The sequence below is a fragment of the Anguilla anguilla genome, chromosome 8, assembly GCF_013347855.1.
Source record: "Anguilla anguilla isolate fAngAng1 chromosome 8, fAngAng1.pri, whole genome shotgun sequence".
Lineage (NCBI taxonomy): Eukaryota > Metazoa > Chordata > Actinopteri > Anguilliformes > Anguillidae > Anguilla > Anguilla anguilla.
Window position 1 is genome coordinate 7418346 of NC_049208.1, and position 21846 is coordinate 7440191.

General features: G+C 44.1%; 1 protein-coding gene across 2 annotated transcripts in view; it reads left to right on the forward strand.

The window, feature by feature from the left end:
* Positions 1 to 3619: 3619 nt before the first annotated feature.
* The window catches only part of LOC118233910 (zinc finger homeobox protein 4-like), a 54352-nt gene continuing 36125 nt past the window's right edge, over positions 3620 to 21846 (forward strand). Inside the window, exons 1-3 of one of the 2 annotated variants that reach the window (XM_035430010.1) lie at positions 3620 to 3979; positions 12660 to 15226; positions 15581 to 16083. In XM_035430010.1, coding sequence (XP_035285901.1) covers positions 12706 to 15226; positions 15581 to 16083 — 3024 coding nt within the window. In that variant the 5' untranslated portion in view covers positions 3620 to 3979; positions 12660 to 12705. Of the gene's footprint in view, positions 3980 to 4690; positions 5311 to 12659; positions 15227 to 15580; positions 16084 to 21846 lie in introns of those variants that run through there. The other variant, XM_035430011.1, reaches the window with a different exon arrangement.

Sequence of the window (21846 nt, forward strand, 5' to 3'; positions counted from 1 at the left end):
GTCTTCAGTTAGTAATTTTCTCTCACATTGTGGATTTGATGTCAATTTTACACGTCCTATTTTAATTACAGAATGTATTAATTAAATTCTCAACCCAAATCTTTGATCCTGAGAAAAAGTATGTACATTGAATCACACCTGCCAATGGAAATGCAGTTCTCTCTCTCTCTCTCTCTCTCTCTCTCTCTCTCTCTCAGTTTAAATGGGTCTGTAGGTGAATAAAAATGCATCCTCACTATTTTAAATCAGATTCAGTTTAATAAGAGTACAAGGTAACAATGTTTTCCCTAGACGATTTGAGTGATTTGTCCTCAATTTAATTGGATGACCTATAATTGAGTAAAGCCTCTCTTCTAAACCTATAGCTATTCTCAAAACACTAAAGGATTTACAGGAATTTCCATTATTGTTCTTTTTTCTTTAAATTTTAAATCAAAGGAACAAATAACCAGAAACATTTAGTCATACATTTTTTTCGTCAGTTATTGAGTTTTTTTAGCCTACAGTCTGCTTTCATCCACGCGCTTTAAAAAAAGGTAGTCCCGACACTGGTGTCATGTTGGTTATAGATTTTCGTTTATCTAATCGATTGGAAAGCCCCAGTATAACGAATACGGTTTAGTGTTCTACAAACAACCATTTATACACCTCGATTTTACGTCGAAAGTGATTTCCATACCCCATTGTTCACAAATCTTGATGCTTTCAGCATCGTTTTCAGAATTTCTATAATAAAAAATAAAATTAAAAAATAAATCAGCACTGTTTGTATATTTGTAAACTACTTTTGAAAACAACATAATAAAACCTAAAATTAGAGTTACAATAAACCGTTTAATCGCGGCGAATTATAAACCATTTTTTGATGATTGCGGAATTTTACATTCTGATATTTTAAGGGCAATACAGCGTTCAGTCCCACATTTACGTAACCTTTTCAGTAACGCCACGGCTCTCAGGATGACCCTGTTCATGGCGAGGTAAGAAATCTGAGCATTTAAGAAACCCTTCACCTCAAGCTTTAAATGGGTCCTCGAGAGAGAGAGAGAGAGAGAGAGAGAGAGAGAGAGAGAGAGAGAGAGAGAGAGAACTGTATTTTAAATGGCAGGTGTGCTTCAATGCACATAGAGAGTCAATGCACATAGAGAGAGAAAGAGAGAGAGAGAGAGTGGGGGGATAATAAAGATATTATTTTGCCCCAATTTGGAACATAATTGGTTAGTCCAGATTGTGAAAAATTACATGCAATAGTTTTGTGTGGTTATTGATATTTCAGGAGTAATAAGAGGTTGGCCAAATTTTAATACCGTTTTTGATTGTACATCTTCAATGTTTATGGAACACGTTTTAATAGTGGGAAAATTAATTTGGAATTTCTAATTGGACTCAGTTAATGTCAGTTTGTCTTTTTTTAAATATAAAATTATGGTTCCATCCCCTTAATTGAGACTTTTCAGGGGAGATGTAACAGCTACTGTATGGCAAGCTAAGGTGTGGTAAGCTACAGTTTACTCACTTTTTGTGTCTTAAACCTTTGGAAAACCAATCACAATAGCCTATAACTTATTTAATGTTTATTGCTTTCGGGTGCACGTCATCATGTGCGAATTATTCGTATCTATGGCAAAATAAGTAGCTATGAACGGTAACAGTGTTTGTTTACATCGTAGGATGAAATATATTCAATTTCAAAGGTGATATGTTTCAGAACCTTTAACTTTTCGGATTTAAAAAAAAATCGTCGTTAACACCGGACACTTTGTATTTATTATATTAGGCCTGTCTTCGTATAAATTTCTTGAGAAATGCCCCGCCAACGCTGTCACCTTGAAGCCCCAGAGGGCGCTAGGCGTTCTGCCAAAATCTGCATCGAAAACAATCCACACTATAATCATGCAGAAGGGTCCTAAATCTGTCTAAGGAGGCCTACTTGGTCTCACTGCGGACTAAGGCGGGGACCTACTTTTGCAATAAAAATGTCAGTGCTCTTAAATAGTTAGCTAGTAGGCTATCCGGTGTTGACACCGTATTTTCAGGAACAACAGAATCTCAAAAGGCGATCTGGACGTGAATAAGCGAGGGACCACGAAGGTGAGATCAGACTTCTTAATTCAGAGCAATGCCTGTTCTGACTTCATTGTCAAACTAAATTAACGAAATAATACAAAACAGCTGCAGGGTGTGTGCAAAGTGGCCATCGTTAACAAACAACGACATATGCTATAAGCTTCACTTTGAAAATGAAAAACTAAATTAATAAAATAAGTGAAAATTCTGTTCAACAAGCCAACTTTATGTTGCCTGATGACGTTATCGCTCTCAGCCCACTGTCGTCTCGAATGTAAATATGAAGACTATTGCTCGATAGGCCAGTGAATGTCGTCCAGATGATTCAAGCAAATACATGATGACCAACCTTTAGAAACCACAGAGAGAGGCATCCTGTCTAGTGTAGCCTACATAGCTGTTCAATGGCAAGGCACAGCTACGGAGCCCCTCTGAGATTTAAGATTTTTGTTCTCCTGCCGCTTTCTTTCTCGCAAAGCCGTGGGATATTCCGAATTCCAAGAAGCACAACGCGGCCCTGTCCCTAATGTAGAGTATCATAGTATTTTACTAGAAAATTTTACCTTGGGCTTAGGTTTGCCTTTTGTTGCGTAGGCTCCGCAAACATTGCATACAATATACACCTTAACCATATACTGGGTAATTAAGCGTTTAGAATAGCCTATGGGGTGATATAGGATATGCCCACGCCAAACATGCCAATGCTATTTATTTTACATGCAACATTAAATAACGGGTTCCTTAAGATGCATGTGACGTGTTCACATATAAAGAGATAACACTAATGCTTAATGGTTTTCTACAGAAAGAATTGTAGCGTCGGTCATTTCCAATGATAGGCAATACTTTCTAAATACATTACAGATTGTATCTGGAACAAAGATTAATCCGTGCTCTGTGGCAGATGTCGGTTTTATAGGCCTATGATACCTATTTTAATCTAAAGTACGCTATTCACTGTAGAATACCATCGTTTTGAACATAATTGCCTTTATTGTTGTCCCACAAACACTGTGTCTTTTATTTCCATGTAATTATTGCAATTAAAATATATAGCCTAAAAATACACATACATTGCAATGCTGTCTATGAACATTACATTAATGTTTCAATGTTGAATCAGGCTCGACGATTTCAAATATTAAATTATAATGACCCCACTGCAGTAGAACTATTCCGAACTGAAAATAATTATTATTTGTGCATAATAATTTATGGGATCTATCACGAGTTTCGTTTGCCTATTAGAGTCTGTTTATCTTTAATATTTTTTGCGTTGGCTACCACGTCAGGAAATCTTTGTTGCATACCAGCGCATTGTGCTGTAGCCTACGCTTTAGGCTACGGCTTTTATCGCATTTTTTACCGCTGTATATCGGGGCGTAAAGCTCTCCACTCCGAAAAAGCTCGTCATCAAAGATGCTGAAAATGTTGATCACCTCGTTAATTGCCCCCCCCCCCCCTCTCTTTCTCATTCTCTCTCCCTCTCTCTCGCTGTCTCCCTCTCTCTCCCTCTCTCTCTCTCCCTCTATCATTCCCAGAGTGCATATCGGGAATAGACACACAAAGACATGCGCACTCTACTTAATCAGCCATCTTTTAAAAACAGGAGTAAAACGATAATAATTAGCGGAATGAAGACACATTGGATATGCTTTCCCTGTCCTCTTCAAAATCCTCCACAACCTTAACTGTACTGCAGCGGTGGACGCGTTTTCATTAACGAGCAAGAAGGATCATTTCACGTCTCTATAAACTATTTTTTTGTCTTATGAAAGTTGAAGGATTATTTTTTTATGATTATTTGTATTTTCCCTTTCTTGTGGTTAACTTTGGTGACGATTGGATGCGACCTGCTACAAGTAACACAATATCAAGAAAGGAGACAAAGAAAACTGCGTGGGGTTAGAAAGTAAGTTTTTCTCCCGCTCTTTCTCTATTTCAACTTTATCGAGCAGTTCGTGTTAAATTTAGGTCGAGTATTGATTTTCTTTCTAAATTGAACCAGCTCAATCTTTTATATTCCACTCTCTACAGATTACAGTTGTTCAATTCGATTTTTACGATAGTGTCTTCAAAACGTGTATTAGTTTGTTTACTCAAGGGCTTTCCTCTGGTTTCGGGGTCTGGGAACTGTCAGTATAGACAGATAGGCTGCCAAACGAGGAACAGCGGCATCATTGCCTAAACCCCTGTAAAACTAGCTGGTTGAGTTTATTCCGTCTTCTATGGGGTTCGCTGATAGTGTTACCAACGAGAACACTTGGCTATCGCGTTCTTCGCGTCGAATAAGAATATCGAAAATTACCTGACAGGTCGGATGTCACATGCATGTGGATTTTGGTTGTTTTCTTGGAGGAAGAGTTCGGCCCGTGTGTAAATCCGAACCCACAGAAGTAGTCTGCATGAACGAACCCATTCAGACCAAAATAGCAACGGATTCGTTTGAGTGTAGATGGGAACGCTATAGTTACATCTGTCTTTACATTTTAGCCTAAACGTGTATATTTGCAGAACATTTTGACGCTAATAGGCGCTCAAGATGTAGGCTATACACAGCGAAGGATTATTATTATTATTATTATTATTATTATTATTATTGAGTCCCACCTTGTTTCATGCATTGGTAAATATTGACCCTTATACTATAGTTTAAGTTCTGATGTGATGTTTTGATGTTATGTTTAATTGTAGACTGATCATATGTGTCAACAGCAAAGGGAAAAGTAGTTCCTCCCTTTACGGTGATTGGCATGACTGTGTTACCGAAAAAGGAGTTCGGACGATGGAATACGGCCCTGACCTCTAGCATGTCTTGTCCAGCAAGCAGAACAGGCCGAGTCCCAGATCGGGAATCGTACAGAGCAGTAGCAGCAGCAGCAAAATTGATTTGTTAAGAGTAGGCTACTGCGGTGCAGAAGAACTTTAATCAGAACGTTCAGTTGTTTTGCATTTCGTCAGAGCAACGCTGTCTTTCTCCCCCAGGTGTTCATCAGTGTAAATTATTTGCTATTTTCTTTTTTTTTTTTTGTTTGCTTGGTGATAGTTATTTGAGGACGCCCATTTGTTTTATGCTGTTCGGATGAGACGTGGGATACAGGGGACGACCTGTTTTTATTGTTGGTTGGCTGATACAAAGAGGAAGAGACATGGCTCAGATTGCGAAGAGACAATAGTTCACATCGATCGTTTGCCTTGAGAGAGGAGAAAAAAAAACATAACACTGGTCAAACAGCAACCGGGGTACGTAACTGCATAGCTTTCTTTGATTACCAGCGCTCATTGTCACATACCCGAACATCCATAGATTCCTCTTTATTCAAAAGTCAACATTTTTCCCTGTACACTAACTTCAAATGAACCGCAGTCTTCGCGTGTGCGATAGCCTACATTTTTATTTTTTAAACGTAATACTAATAACCGTTTTTTTAAACTTTATAATTCTATGACCTACATTATCGTATCGATTATTAGCTATTGGAGACGGATGTTGGCATCACGTGGACTTTTCACTGTAAACATAATAATAATAATAATAATAATAACAAATAATAATAATAATGACAAATAGTAATGTGTAATAACGAATACTGTGCTGTTTATGGAGTTGTATAATCTCATTAGTTTTTCTCTGTTTTCTGTACATTGTGTGTGTTTTGTAGTCATTCTGGTTTCAAGATTATAATTTTATTTTTTTTCTGTTTTACCACATTATTGCACAATTAATAAGCTTACTAGCCTTCTAAATTTTGGCATCTATTTGTGTTGTACCTAATGTGGTTCTGGAGGTGTGTATTCATAGGCCAGGTATGCTACTTTGCAAAACATTATAACGTATTGGGATTAGACTGTTGACACTTGCATAGATCTACTAGCAAACACTCAGACAGCTGCAGTATTGCAAGAAATGGTCTCAATCGAATGTTTTGACCTATTATGTATTCATTGTTATTAAACTGTCAAATTCAGAAATTATAAATGGTGTGTAATATTACATTTTTCATACAAAAAAATAAATAGAAATAAAAGAATTCTATGAGTATACGCAGCATCAGGGTCGTTGTGGTCCCACGCCACCAATGTGGATTTCGCCACACACATGTGTGAGGAAAGGGTTCGTGTTATCATGAATCCGTGTGAGGTTATACGTATTAAACAGTGAGGAAAGATGTGGCGAATGTTAGCGAAAAACGGTGTGTGTGCAGCACATGCTCCACAGTGTCTCCCAGGTTCGTGAAAAAGCCCATCGTGTGCCATTCCAATGTTGCCCTTTTCCCAGAATGACATTTATGTGCGAATCAATATTTCAGGTCTTAAAAATTTCCCTTTCGTTCGCTTCTTTTATGGTTTCTACTTCGGTAGGCTGAAAGTCTCGTCTCGACGAGGCGGAATCTCTCCGACCCCCTCTTCCCCACGGAGAGGCCTATAATGTGCCTTTTGGACCATCTGAATAATTTGCATGCAGTGTCCCAGGGTTGGAAATAGATCTGCAGACATTGCGAGACTCTAAGAACCTTAACTCATGCAAAAAAAAAAAAAAGGGAAAGATTTCTCAATTATTTTGAATTGTTTTACCTTATTTTCACGTATTATATTGAGCTTGGATTTAAAAAAAAAAAAAAAAAACAATGCCCATAACTGCGTGAAATTAGTTAAGATAGAGGGTGCCACAGGGAGATGAAATAGGCCTAGTCGCTGTCTTCCTTTGCTTATTTTCCTTACCCCAGTCGAAACAGTAGGCTATTTCATATTTGATTTATTCTATAGCCCCCCTACCATTAGGCCAACCTATGCACAGATGTGTACAGTGCTCGTGTGAGAGAACATTCTGTTTTTCCATTCTGTGTGAAATGTTCCACCCCAGAGCATAGAACGGGATCTCTTATTTGCTCTTGCAAAAATAAATACCTGTGAGTAGAAGGCGAAAGACCTTTAATCGTGGACCAGCTGTTTGCTTGCGCTAAAGATTCCTGTCCGCTTCGGTTTAACGCTATTAATGCCACATGTTTCCAAGGTTATTGTTGTTTCTGTCGTTTCTCTTCTGCGTTATTGTCTTTCAGTCTGAGGCTGTCTCTGTAAATGGATATGAAATCCTGATTAAATAAATGCGCTTATTTGTTTTCCTGCGACTGTGTGTACTCTTGTAGCGGCGTAATCGTGATGAGCGGTGATTAGTCCTGCTTAACCGTCATTTGCGTTCATTAAGGCAGATCATGTGCGGGGCAGATGCCTGCTCTGTGTGTTCAGCAGAGTGGCTATCAGCTGGCCGTCCCGAGCCACTGAAGGAATGTTCCCGCCTTTGTTGAGGACCGGGGTGCGTTTATTTTGACATCGTTTAGGGCTACGGTGCGGTTTTCTGGCCCCGAGTGCTCGCGGGGGAACAGATGAAGGGTTGGGCCTCCCCCCCCCCCCGGCGTGGCACTGGGCTGAACGGTTTGACTCGTAGCCGGGCTCCGCTAGCGCCGACCGGCCCGCCTGGAGACGGCGCGCGGGCGACGCGCAACTGGCCACAGCGACGTCCATGGAGGGAGGGCTTCGGTGTTTACGGGTTCGCCCGCCCCAGTCCCGCAGGGGCGGTTCCCGTAGCCGGCGGCGAATCGGGGAACCTGCGGTCTGCCTGCGTCAGCTGCGCGTGAGCTTGCGCAGCTGGACCGGGACTGCGCAGCCGGAGGCCGCAGGAAACGCGCGTCGGTCTGAAACGTCCCGAGTTGACGGAGGACGTTGCACTGACAGGCCTGGGCAGCAGCGATGGCCGCCAAATTCTAAATTGCGAGGAGAAGTAAACTAAAGCGGAAAAAAAAGAGAACATGGTTTTATATAAACTCTGCTGGAGCATATTTTAAATCCATAATTTGCGGTTGGTTGTACCAAGGCTGGTGTAAATCAGTCCCAGCGCAGGGCCGCCGTTCCAGTGTTGGCGATGCTACGTGCAGCTAAATCCAGGGTGGATGGGGGGGGAGGGGGAGGGTGAGGGTGGAACAAGTTTTTGAAGTCTAATCTGGAGGCTGAAGCGGAACAGGCGAGCTTTGATTGCGTACACGTGTTAAACGAGGAGGCGAAAGTTCTGTTCAGAGACGAGCCGTGGGCGGTCCCTAAGCGGACCTCGGGGGGGCTGTGGTTGCGCTCTACCCCGGGGGAGGCCCCCGCCGACTTCGCCGCTGCGCGAAGGGGTTAAAGATCTTGGACGGGCTCCAAAAACCACCTCCAAAGGCGCTCCAAAGGAACGAGCCCCCCCCCGCGCGTAATTAAGTCCTTAATTGTTATTAGCATATGCAAAAAAAAAATCTTTCGACCCCGGGCGTCTGGCTCTGCTACGCGGAGATCAGCCGGGGACAAACCGCGCCATTGTCCCGGCCTCTGATAATGGATATCACGGGTCGGCTCGCGGGGAAAGACGTCGCCCGATTGTCGGCGGAGTTCGTGCCATAGCGACTTTTCATTAGTCTCTCTGGCGATCTGGTTGATTGTGCCGGCTAATGAGCCGAAGCTGTGTTTGTGTTCCCGGTGAATGCGCGGTAATTCACTTCGGGGTGAAACTTGTTTGTAAGCTTCTTTGTGTAATGATTTGCGTGGGAGCCGTTTATTTGCATAGCGTTTTCCATGAGATCTCATTATGCTTGCTGTACGGCTATTGGTGGCTTTTTTTTGGAGACCGATTGCTTCAGTCCAATCCAGTTCTTAGACCCAAAAAAGTGCATTGCAGCAGTTCTGGGCATCTTTGGTTAGCCTCAGCATAACCAACAGTTAGGCTACATACATTAACATTTTTTTTCATTTGTCATTCACAGCAAACACATAATATAGCGATAATGTGTTATAACAATAATGTATTGTGTTGATGAGAGGGAAGTGAATTACACTGATTGTCTTTGTGCGATATTAAATGACTGTTGGGGAATTTGCAGAATCCCTTATCTGTTGCCACCATTTTAGAATTGGTCTGTGCGCCTGTTCTCAACTGAAACTCATAGCTCCAAAACTTTGCCTGCCTAACAGTGTATTGTCACTCTTTATCGGCAAACGGATCAATGTAATGTAGGCCACATTTGCATTTCTGACTGCAGAGTGCAGATTAGCCATTTCCTTGGATATATACTTTCGGGAAATGTTTGATTATCCAGGTGAAGCAAAGGCTTGGCAGGTTCTGCCCTTAACCAGTGGGCTATTATGTCTGTAAGGCCGTAGGTATTTCCATTTCTCCCCAGCTAATGCCTGCTCTCTTGCTTGCATAAGCACATATGGTGTCGGGATCTGCGTTGTGAACATGTAAACAAAGATGGGGCTCGGATTGTGAGTCAGACGAAGTACAGAGGTTCACTGTCTTGTTCTTTTTTTTTTTTTTTCCAGTGGTGCAGATGCTATCGCTAATGTTCTCTGTAATACGGTACACTAGTTGTTAGCCATTGTCCATTACATGAGTAAATAAGGACTGCCAACTGAAAGTAAATGTGACTTTTGTGCATTTCCTTAAAATTCAACAACCTTTGCTTTGTTATTGGTAGGATTTAGAATTTTTATCTGTTTCGCTTTTGAGAAAGACTAGATGGCCACTCTGTATTTTATATGACTTAAGAACTACTAGACATTTATTCAATCGACTAAAGGTCATTTAATGGATTTTAATCAGTGTTCAAGTTCCTTCCTGACCTAATTAGACCTAGTATCTTTTCATTCATTGTTTCTCAAAAAAAAAAAAAAAGAAAAATCATAAAATGTTTACAGTTATGATTATGAATAGTTTGGCAGGCCAGCTCAATGTGGGCAGCAGCCTTGGTTGAACAGCTGGGTAATGTGGTAAGAATCACCTGGAAGACAGCATGAGTCAAAATATACAAATCTTCTACTTCTGGATGACTTCTTTTGACTTCTTGATGTCAGAAAACAGTCTGATGTTAAAATGCATATTAATCCTTGTGTTCATTCTGTTTACTTACTAGCACTTGTGAAACTGGTAGCCTGGGTCAAATATAGCCTACATCAGTCAGGACAGGCACTGTGCAGACGTATAGAGCTAGCAATTGAATGGCCATAGCGTGGCGACGTATGGATTTAGGGATGTTAAAATGCACATTACTACTAAATTGTTAAATGGATTATGTTTAGGCCAGTAGTTTAAAGAATTAGAGCATAACAATTAGAAGAGAACTAGCTGTGCAGCCAGAGGAACACAGATGCTTTTAGTAAATACAAAAGAGACACTATTCTTCGAATTAAAATACAGGTATATATTAAACTGATTGGGTTATGGTTGTTCTTGCGGAGAACAGAAACGGTCTCCAATAAATTAGCCTATATAGTCTGTCCAATATCAGTCAAATAACTTTGCGCAATCATATTCACCATATGCCGATAGCCACTAGCTTTGTTTGCATGATTCCCTTAGCAAACCCAAGTGGAGTAATATTTACAAATTCTTTCAAAATATTCATATTTCTGCTTACAGAGTTCCTGCTTTGCATTTCTTGAGAGAATTGGCTGCATGACAGCCATTTCTGACCTTGCTGTAACGCAGTGCATGGGGTAAATGGGATATTTATGCATAACAGTGCAGTTTCTTGAACACGATCTCACCAGGTCACACAACACCACTGCAGTAAAAGCTACAGCTTCTTTTTCCTTTTTCCCATTTTTTCCCCTCTTTTATTTGCTCCAAATTAAACTCATAGCCCTAAGTATTAGGCTACATATTATCTCTTTCTCTCTCCTATCCTCCTGTTCAAATTCAGTTTTTACACAGACTCACTGTATGGCTTACTGCCACGCATTGGGCAAGCTATTTACCTTCCTGTACACCTCCAACTTTAAAATTGAGGAGACTTCTCCTCTTTGTCGTGACACGAGTTTAAAGTTTGCGGTGGGGGTCGTCACATGCTCGTAAGACACGTCTGTGGATTTCATCACCACTCTTTAAGCTGATTAATGTGGTTTAATTGTCTGGACGTGGGCTGCCCTTTGTGTGCACGGTCCATTTCCAATCAGCTGCAATTAACGCTCGAGTGTTTCCAGATTTCTTTCAAAAAGAGAAGCGCGCATCTTTTAACAGAACGGCACGTTCTATTACGGTGATGTAGGCCTACCCTAGTCACTGGTTAAAATGTTTAAACTGGAAGACTGAGAAAGAGCATCCCTATTTTTGTTTTTTGGCTTGTCTTTGTTATTTTTTAAATTTCTTCTACCTTTGTGGTTCATCGGATAGTTGGTAAATGGTTCTTTCAATATGAAAAGGCTAGATTTGTCCTTTCATCCACATCAGTTTGGGGCTTCCCCTGAAATTGTGGCAGTGAATTTTCAACTTGACAAAAAAGCTGTTCTGTTTCTCATAAGGGCATCTACGGTTCTTGGGAAGTAAATCATAAAATCTTGAATCCATTTTCAGAAAATAAATGTATTCAACAGAATAAATTCTGGTGCTATCTCTCCTGAACCAGCCTTGGCTATACCTGTGTTGTCCTTTCAAAATGTCAACCATGATACATATTTTACAGAAATATTTTTGTTTTTATTTTTCTTCCGTATTTGTTTTGATTTAGGAGAAGGTCACACTTTAGTTTGGGAACATTTCACTGTATGAAAGTATCTATACCTCACATTGTCTACATTTAGTACGGTATTTTTCTAAAATGGCCACTTAAAAAGCAGAAAGCAGAGTAATAGAGCAGATATTTGTCGTGTCACTGACAGGTGCATTGTTTATGTGGGTTTTTTAAATGGGTTGCTCTATATTTACTGCCTGCTCGCTATTGGTTTCTAAACTAAAAGTAAGCCATTCTATATTTATATCATAGAATGGTAATTAAGTCTGTTCCTGATAGGTACAGAGGGTCTGTAATGTTTCCTCATAAGTTCTGTACAAATGAACAACTCCAATTAGACCTGCAGTGGCCTGGATAAGATATACTGAAGTCTTTGGCATCCTTTGCCTCTGCCTCATTGATATGTAGAGGATTTGGTGTCGAGGACAAAGAACTGAAACCTCTTATCACTCGTGTATGTGTGTGTGTGTGTGTTTGTGTGTGTTCAACTTGCAATCAAAGTCTTCCTTTTTTAGAGCCTTATAGGAAACATCACCAAATCCGTCTTTCCCTAAAACCTCTTCCATTTTGCATCTCGTAAGTAAACGGGAAGACTGGGAGGTTAAAAAAAAAAAAAAGAACACTGCAAAATGCCTTTTTTAGGCTTCCTTCTTGGAAACCCAGACGCTGTCAAAAATAGCATTCCATTCGCGTTACACCCCCTCCTCCACTGAGAAGATCTAATCCTTTTTAAACGCTTCACAGCGTCTTCATGGTCCATTGAAATGGGCTGGGTCAGGATCACTAAAGGAAGCAGCATCTTTTTATAAATGGGGGCGATCTGAACCCAGTATTCAGACGACATTGTTTTTTCTCATACTTACAGCTGTGTCCTGTGCGTGTATATTTATATACAGTGTGCACACACGCTCATATTGTATATATCTATGTATAATTTATAGAATAGACTTAAATGTTATTGTGACTGTAATGTAGTGTAGTGTGCTCTTAAATATAAGCACTGAGGTGGTGAAGCATGGCATGTGTTAATACCATTTCTCCTACTGTATTTTTATATAGGATCCTTATAGGTGGGATGAGATGAGATCTCTGCAAAGCCATTACCATGGAAACTGGTGACTCCTCTTCCTCCCCGAGGCAAGATGATAGGCGGGACGTGCAGGAGCCATGCGAGACGCTGCTCCTCGGCGAGGTTTCGGAGAGAGGCGCGGGGGAGGGGTCCGTCAGTGAAGACGACCCCACCGACGGCGGCCTGAAAATGGACGCGGCGGGCCAGAGAGAGGCCGCGGCGCGACCGAGCGCAGTGACTACGCCCGCCACAGGGGGCGCTTCAGCGGACGGGATCCCGTGTAAGGAATGCGGGGTTTCCTTCGCCAGCTTGCAGGCGTACATGGAGCACCGCTGCCCGAACGGCCGCCGGTTGCCTCCGCAGGGCGGCGTCGGGAGCGAGGTCAGCGACCAGGAAGACAGCGACGTGGAAGCCCTTGAAGGAGAGATCGTGTACCAGCCCAATGGGTCAGCTTTCATTATCAAGGAGCCCGGAGAAAGTGTCCAGAACTCCCCCCTTGGAGTGCACGCCCTCTTTTCCCCGTCGGGCCTTCTCAACCGCCAAACTCCTGTGCCCTTTTTCCCCCAGGTCATCAACACCTTCCACATCGCCTCCTCTCTCGGGAGACAGTTGGCGGCTGATCCGACATCCCCGAATACCTCATCGCTGGCGGGCGTCGGCCCGGTGTTGCACAGCTTCCGCGTCTACGATCTCCGACACGAGGGCGACGGAGACAGTCGGACCGGCGACGGCGGCTCCAAAAACTCCTGCGTATCCAAAGATGCCCCTAACGGGTTGGACCTGTCCAGATTCGATGGCTTGGTGAAGGATGGCAAGAACAAGCCGGTTCTGATGTGTTTCTTGTGCAGGATGTCCTTCGGTTACGTCAGGTCCTTCGTGAACCACGCTGTCCAGGACCATCGGATGTCCCTCAACAAGGAGGAGCAGAAGGTCCTGGCCAATAAGCACGTCTCTGCGATCATACAAGGGATCGGTCAGGACAGGGAACCCTTAATAAGCTTTCTGGAACCAAAAAAACCCCTCTGTCTCTCCCCGTTTTTTTCTGCTTCTGATCCCGCGCGTCTGGATCCTAGCTTGCGTGTCTTATGGGGCGCCCTTCAGGCGGAGAGAGGTGCCTCCCTGCACGCTGGCTTTCCCTCTGTTCAGGGGACCGCGGGTTCCGCATCTCCAGAAGAAGAGTCAGCGATGCCAAAGGCTGACGTGAACTTGCAGGCCCCGTTGCCTTTGGTTACCGCCCTGCCCCAAGGCTACCAGTTGTCCGGCACGGCGGGCAAGTCCCCCGATATCAACAGACCCGGGAAAAGGGACGACGGCGACGCAGCTGCGTTCTCGCACGTCCCGTGCTCCATAAAAAGTGAACCCGGGGAGACGCTGACTGACACCGAGGACGACGGCGGAATGTATTACAGCGAGAGCGAGGAGGATGCCGACGATCCCATTGGCAGACGTGCGGAATTTTCCGCCGCCGACGACCTCGCTCTCTCCAACCAAAGCGCTTCTCTTTTACCGTCCGGCTTTTCGAAAGCCGAGGTGAAGGAGAGCCTCCGTTTCTCTGCGACTCTGTCTGCCGGCAGAGAGATGACTGAGCAGGCAGCTGCCCCAAGGGACCAGAACAGTGGCGCCGATGGCCAAAGTGGAAGTGAAAAGGAGCGCAAGGGTCGAGAAGACGCCGCACCTCTGCCGTTGGACGAGCGGAGAGGGAGCGTCAGCAGCCCTGTCCCGCTTCTCCACCAGGCTTCCGGCAGGCCGAGTACAATGCTAGACGACGCTGGCACAGGGCGAGCATCTCCCAGCAGGGATATCAAGTACCCCAAATGCGATCCCGACTTGGCGTCATCCCACTCTCTGAGTGATCACACGGTCACTTTCCAGTCTGGGATTCCGTGCAAGGCTCTGAAGTGCCCCATGTGCAATTGGCATTACAAGTACCAGCAGAGCCTGGATGCCCACGTTAAGGAGAAGCACCCCGAGATGGGCAGCTCCTGCCCCTACTGCGGGACGGGCCAGCCCCATCCTCGACTGTCCCGCGGAGAGAGCCACACCTGTGGCTACAAGCCCTTCCACTGCGAGGTGTGCAACTATTCCACGACGACGAAAGGCAACCTCACCATTCACATGCAGTCGGACAGGCACCTGACCAACGTCCAGGTGCTCCAAAACGGCGGTGTGGAGATGGTGGATGCCCGCCCGACCCACTCCGCGCCCATTTCCGGGGTCGGCGGGAGGGTACCCTCCCCGAACAAACCCAAACAGAGGTCGAGCTGGCGCTGCGAAGTGTGCGACTACGAGACGAGCGTGGCTCACAACCTGAGAATCCACATGACCAGTGAGAAGCACGTCCACAATATCATGCTCCTACAGCAGACCTTGAAGCAGATCCGGGGAGGCCTGCAGCCGGGCATGGTGCCGGCCGAGGCCCAGCTCTACCAGTATTACCTGGCCCAGAACATGGGCCTGCCAGGCCTGAAGCTGGAGAGTCCTGCCGATTTATCGCACATGATGGTCAACCCCTTCCAGTTCAGTCCCTTTACATCCGCGGGGTTGATCCCAGGACTTGGTGAGCAACCTTATTTATTTTAATACTTGAGTTAAAAAAAAAAAATTGAATTCCCAACCACGTATTTATAATGATATGTTTGGTGTTTTAAATCTGTGTGGGAGCCTTTGTTGTATAAATTAAGATCATACAAATTCTGGAGAGACAGCATATCTACTAGAACCTCTCCGATTGAAGGACCTTGGCTACTGAAAGGGATTGTTGTTATTAGTCATTTCTTGATTCTCCATCTCCTCCCTCACACCCTTCCATTTTCTGTCTACTGTTTTGCTCCCCGCTTCCTCTTCTTACTGCTCTCCATTACTCTCATCATCTCCTTTTCTCTCCTCCATCTTCTCTCGCTTCTTATCTCAGTCAATGACATTGACCTGGCAAAGGACGTCCATCTTGGCAGCGGTCAACCGAAAGGTGATGACCTGCCCCTCCTTCCTGCTGGAGATCTGTTGCCACGCGCCTGTGACCCACAGAAGCTGTACCAGTGCAGCCTGTGCAATAGGTTTGCCTCGGACAGCCTGGAGGCCCTGAGCTTGCATGTGAGTGAGGAACGCGTGCTCCCCCTGGAGGACTGGAGGACCATCGTCGGCGACCACTACCAGTGTAGGCTCTGCGGATACAGCACCCAGCTCCGGGCCAACTTCCTGCTTCACTGCCAGACCGACCGACACCTGCACAGGTACCAGCTGGCGGCTCACCTGAAGGAAGCGGGGGAGCCGAACTACTGGAGGCTAAAGGACGTGGCCATCAGCAACCCCGTGCACCTGAAGTGCAACGTGTGTGATTACCATAGCAACAGCGTGGAGAAGCTACGCCAGCACACGGCCAACCAGAGACACGAGGCAGCAACGAAGCTCTACAAGGTACGTACGGGATGTCTGCGGGAGAATTGCTGCTGTTTGGAATGATGATGGTTTTTGCTTTTTTGTTCGATCCAGGGGAGGAAGCTGCACTAGAGAAAAGAATATGTCTGAGTCATGCTGACTTAAGAGCAGAGGGGAAAATGGCCTGTAGAGTAGGTGTTTTTTTTTTTTTTTGGTTTTTTTGAGAACTGTGCAAGTGTTGATTTTGTTGAATTTCCTGGACATAAAGTACCCGTTTCTCTAGTATCTTTCTGAAGTCCACTTTTGTGGAGGGTAGGTGGAACTGGTGAATCATGAGTCAAACAGTTTTTTGTAAGTAATAAAAATGTAGACGCACACAATGTGCAAAACTGTACGTGGCATTCTGGATCAGGGCAGATGAGTTCTTTCAGGTGGAGTTGCCTTAAAAGACCAGTGCCAAAGATATTATTCGATTTGTTTATAGGAAATTCACTTATCTTTGAAAGTAAGTCTAATGAGCTTGGTGTGTGTGTGTGTGTGTGTGTGTGTGTGCGCGTACATGCTCTTTTCCCATTTTTGTATCAGCTTTTATGTATCTGAGAGAGTATTATAAATTTCTTTGTCAGCTTGTGTGCATTGGAGACAGTATTATAAATTTGTGAATGAGTTTGTGTGTATCTGAGAGAGTATTAGGCTAGACATTTCTGTATGAGCTTGAGTGCATCTGAGAGAGTATTAGACATTTCTATATCAGCCTGAGTATATCTGCGAGAGTATTAGACATTTCTATATGAGCTTAAATGTATCTGAGAGAGTATTAGAAATTTCTGCATTAGCTTGAGTGTATCTGAGAGAGTATTGGAAACGTTTGTTGTTTTATAAAGAATGGCGCTCTGAATCCTGTTGGATACTTGCCCTATTCCAGCCCTGCGGAGGATGCGGGATGGCGGATGTGACTGAAATGGAGAGGGGAGGTCCTTCTCGTTTCAGTTTCGGCTCTCTGTTTGCTCGAGTCCTTTCGGGAGTTGACTCACGGTGACACGGGGGCACTGCCTGAAAAAACAAGAGCTGATATGTCGAATTCATAGACTGACGGTGTCCATCTCGGACACATTTAGCAGTCTCCCATGTAAGCTTTGCTAGCATAACAAGCTTCCATTAACCTGAATTAAGCCTGTCTTATGAATTCAGAAAAGACTGACTGTTTATTTTTGGAGACTTAATTTATGAACTGCCGGTGACTGTAATAAGACGGTGTGGAAAACTGGCCGTTGTTCACAAAATCTTATTTTATAGTGGCGAGTAAAAATCATTAGAAAAGATCTGTGATCACGTGAAACGTAATCATTTAGAGGGGAAGTGCAGCTTTTTAAGAAAATGTACAAAATGCGATGCCAGGTTTTTCAACGAAGGACAAAGTTTAAAATGGTCTAATCTCGGAACCACTTATTTAAAAAAAAAAAAAAAGAGAGAGAAAAAAAAGAAGGAAAAAAAGAAAAAAAAAGCTCTCAGTCCAGTGAGAGTAAGTAATGTGGCATTCAGTAACCAAACAGCGGCAACGCTGAAGCCTGCATAGAGCCAGCAGGGGCCAATTGAGGTCCTGAACTGAAAGAATTGCATGTGGGAGTTTGAGGCCCAGACCTCGAAGGTCCGCGGGGAAGGCGGGCGAGGGCCGCGGCGGTTTGAATTCATACGCTTCGGTCGTCCCGTAAAAAGGGTAACAAAGGGCGCCATGGTAACAAAGATCGTTTACAATGGCCGAACCGGGGCGAGTCCTCGGTCGCGCAGAGGGTTTTCTATTTATTTATTTATTTTATTTTTATTTTATTTTTGGTGTGTGCGCGAGGGCACGTGTACCTTTGTCGCGCGGATGAAGTTGAACGTGGACCTTAATGTGTCCGTGCACGTGCGCGTGCGGCTGTTACCGGTTCATGCGCCGTGTGGCTGAAATTTAAATGCCTGCTCTCCGGTACACGTGTCCCCGGGGCTCAAAAATTGACGTGTAGATTTTTTTCTTTCGATTTTCCTTTCTGTATAGTTTAACCCGATGTGCTTTGCTACCCGCTGGGGCCCTTCAGAAAATGACTGTCGTTTTCTTCGAAAGGACAGCCATTTTCCACGAACGCGGTCACCTGCAGAACGCAGGTGTGCGGTCGGTACTTATGCGTGCGTGAACGAGCGTGTGTTTCTCTGTGTGCTTGAATGCTCGCATAGAGTATGTGTGTGTGTGTGCATGTGCGCATGTGGACACAACAATAACTGTAGCCCCTGGCTGCCAATCCATCGCAAATGAGCAGTTCTGTCTTCTTTTATTTGCTATCTGTTTGTCTGGTTGGGGTAGCACTTTCTGTTTCTTTTTATTTTTTTTTGACTGGGGTGGTAAATGTCACGCGTATAAGTACAAAGAAAGGGAATAGGAGGCTCGAGTCAGATCAGTGTTCCCTTGTGGATCAATGGTCAATCGACAGATTAACTGATACTAGCTTGCGAGCTCGTCAGGTAAGGTGCTAACCCTCTCGGCTAATACAGCATCACCCCTAGCAACGGCAACTACTTGTGGAGACAAGTGTTTGACACGCAGTGTTAGACCTAAGCTGAAATGTAACCTAAATATAGGTGTCTAAAAAATAAATTCAGCTGAAAGTGAGATGTAACCATCGTTCATTTTAGCAACTAGTAGTTACCCTCCTTGTTGAAACTTATATATCTGATATATCGATTGAACAAACAGTGTGGCTGTTAATTTGGCCCATCCATGGATGTCATTCATGGGAACAATGATCCCCGGACACTGTTTGCAAGGATACTACAAATTGCATTTGAGACAAATGTCTTTACACATCCAACTAGCCGAGCAATTACCTAGGAATTCTGATTTTAAAAAATGTGGTTTTCTTGTGTTTTTTATTTTAAAAATGGAAAGGTAAGGTCTGGTTCATTCATTGTAGCTTTTGTGGCTGTTCTAAAGGATGCAGTGAAATGGACACAACCCGCTTGACCATCCTTTCAGTGGAGGAAAGACAGAAGCACGTGTGGGTCTGAGAAATCGATATACAGTAGGCTACTAACGGCTCTACTGCCACTTAAAAAATGAAATATGTTCCCTGCAGGGTTATTAATCACCTCTCATTCAGCTACAATTTCTTCAATGCTAGGGTCAGTTGCATCAATTCGCATCGTTGTTCTACTGAGAGTACGAACTTGAGTGTTTTCTTTTAAACAATTTGTTTGTTTTTAATTAAATCTGAGCGACCACTTCTCAGGCCAAGCATCTGGCCTCATCTGTGTCTATATTTCTGTCTCTGCATCTCAAACAGCCATGTTTTCTTTACTGGGCACGTTCATCTGTCTGTGTCTTTTCTACATCCTCTGTTCTTTCTCTCTCTCTCTCTCTCTCTCTCGCTGTCTCTCGCTTGCTCGCTCTCTCTCACTCACACACACACACGCAATTATTACACATAATAGATAAACTTGTGTGTTCGTTCATCTATCTGTCTCTTTTATACGTCTTCTGTTCTCTCTCTCTATCTTGCCCTCTGTCTCTCTTTCTCTCTCACACACACTCACAATTACCCCTCTCTCTCTCTCTCTCTCTCTCTCTCACACACACACACACACAAATCTGTATTCTTCTTGCTGAGTGCTGGTGGCTGGTTCTCTGTGCAGGCCCGTAAGTGGCTAACGCACAGGACACACAGAGAGACACGGCAGATTCCCCCGTTTCCCGCCGCCATCTTTATTTATCCCTCCTGGCGGGCGTCAGACAGGTAGAAATCCACGGGCCGTGTTCTGAGGGGAAGGAGAAGGCAGCCCGTGGGTTCCCTACGCCACCGGCAATGCGCACCAGCTGTTCCCCCGCTTAAATTTGGGATGGGGGGAAAAAAAGCCCCTGGCCTGCTGATTGCATTTTTTTTGTGGTGCGTGTGCTTTTGTTTGAAGGGAAGGCTGTTATTTTGTGCACATACTTGTGGAGGTGGTAGTAAAAATAAAGGATGAAATAAATAAATCATTTTTGGATATTTTTTTAAATGTTATATTTAGAGGGAAAGGCATTCGGGAGGCATTGGGTGATAACCTTTCCGCATGACTGCGGCATAGAGAACTGTGCGGCTGGAAAATTATTAAAGCATGCTCCTGTTTTATCAGTGCTTTGTACCCAATGTGAAACTGCATGTACCAAATGTCTTTTATTTGCAACACATAGGCTACAGTAAACTGTGTCCAGATCAGTTGCTAGTTCTAATAATAGTGACTGCGTATTGACATTCAGTTTGCTTACATTAGACACTTGTTTAAAAGTAAATTATAAAATGGCACAGGTGAACCATTGATGTGTATGAAAGAGGCTCTTTGACATGGTTCTTTGGCAGGGGGGGCCATGTTCCTCTGAATATGGTTAACATTTCAGTGTTCATGGTAAAAAAATAATCTCAGGCATGCACACACATGAATTAGGAAGGAGCACATCTGTGCGGCCTGCTGAGGTTTGTGTTATGGCTTTGTGAGATGGCAGGCTATGTCCTTTTCATTAGAGGGGAGGGTTTGTGCAGGTGCACGATGGCCTGAGAATGTTCCGGACGCTGGGTGTGGTGGGCGGGTGACGCACGGAAGCCGAAAATGGGCACGACACACCTGTTCCTCAGCTGTCTCCAAGCCCCCCCCCCCTCGTGTGTGTGTGTGTGTGTCTGTCTGTGTCTGTGCTTGTGTGTGTCTGTGTGTCTGCATGTTGTGTGTGTCTGTGTTTCTGTGTGTGTGTGTGTGTCTGCATGTTGTTTGTGTGTGTGTGTGTGTGCGTATGTCTAAATGTCTGCATGTTGTGTGTGTGTGTCTGCGTGTCTGCATGTTGTGTATTTGTGTGTGTGTGTGTGTGTGTGTGTGTCTGTTTGTGTGTGTCTGCATGTTGTGTGTGTATGTTTGTGTGTGTGTGTATGTGTGTGATTTTGTCAATAATCCTTTTTAAGAAATGCTGCTGGTTCTCCATTTTGTGTATCACTCTGGATTAAATCTGAAATGACTGAAATGTAGCCTAAATTTAGTGCTTACATTATAGTGGCAGTTGTGTGTGCCCACGTGAGGGTGTGTACATGCAAATGCGTGTTTGTTATTTTGCATTTCTGTGCATGCATGGTTGCGCATGTGCAGGATTTTTTTTTTGTTTGTCAGTACGCGTTTTCCCTTTAATATTAATAACATGTGTAATAATTATGTGTCAGAGAGAGAGAGAGCGAGAGAGAGACATTTATATACCCCCATTTTATTGACCTCTCTCTCTCCGCTCACCTTCACATCATGAGATGGCGGCGCAGTGACAGGTGTTATTAACTGCGCAACACTGCCGCATCTGTCAAGCCAGGCTCACTTCCCCCCCTCCCACCCCCCCGCCCCCCGCCCGATGCGAGGCGAGCGTCAGAACCGCTCGCGTGTGGTACCGCTGTTACACCCCCCCCCCCCGAGCTTTGAGCGTGTTCCGCAGAAAGCAGGACAGACCGAGTCGAGCGTACACGGTTGGTACGGTTCGCGTGGAAAGGCGTTCTGGTTTTTTTTTTTAAAGAAAGCCCCCATCCTCCTGTATCCCTCCCTGACTAACACAAAAAAAAGAGAAAAGCCTTCGCCTTCATTTTGGTTAAGTCCTTCTTGTTTTTTTCTTTTCTTTTCTTTTTTTGGGGTCGAGGGTGGGTGATGTCCAACATTGGCTAGAAACAGTCTGGAAGCAGCTCTTTATTTTTATGCTTTATTTCATAAGCAAACAAAGTTCCTTCCTTTATTTGGAGGGTAAAAAATATTTTATGGGTCTGTTTTGAG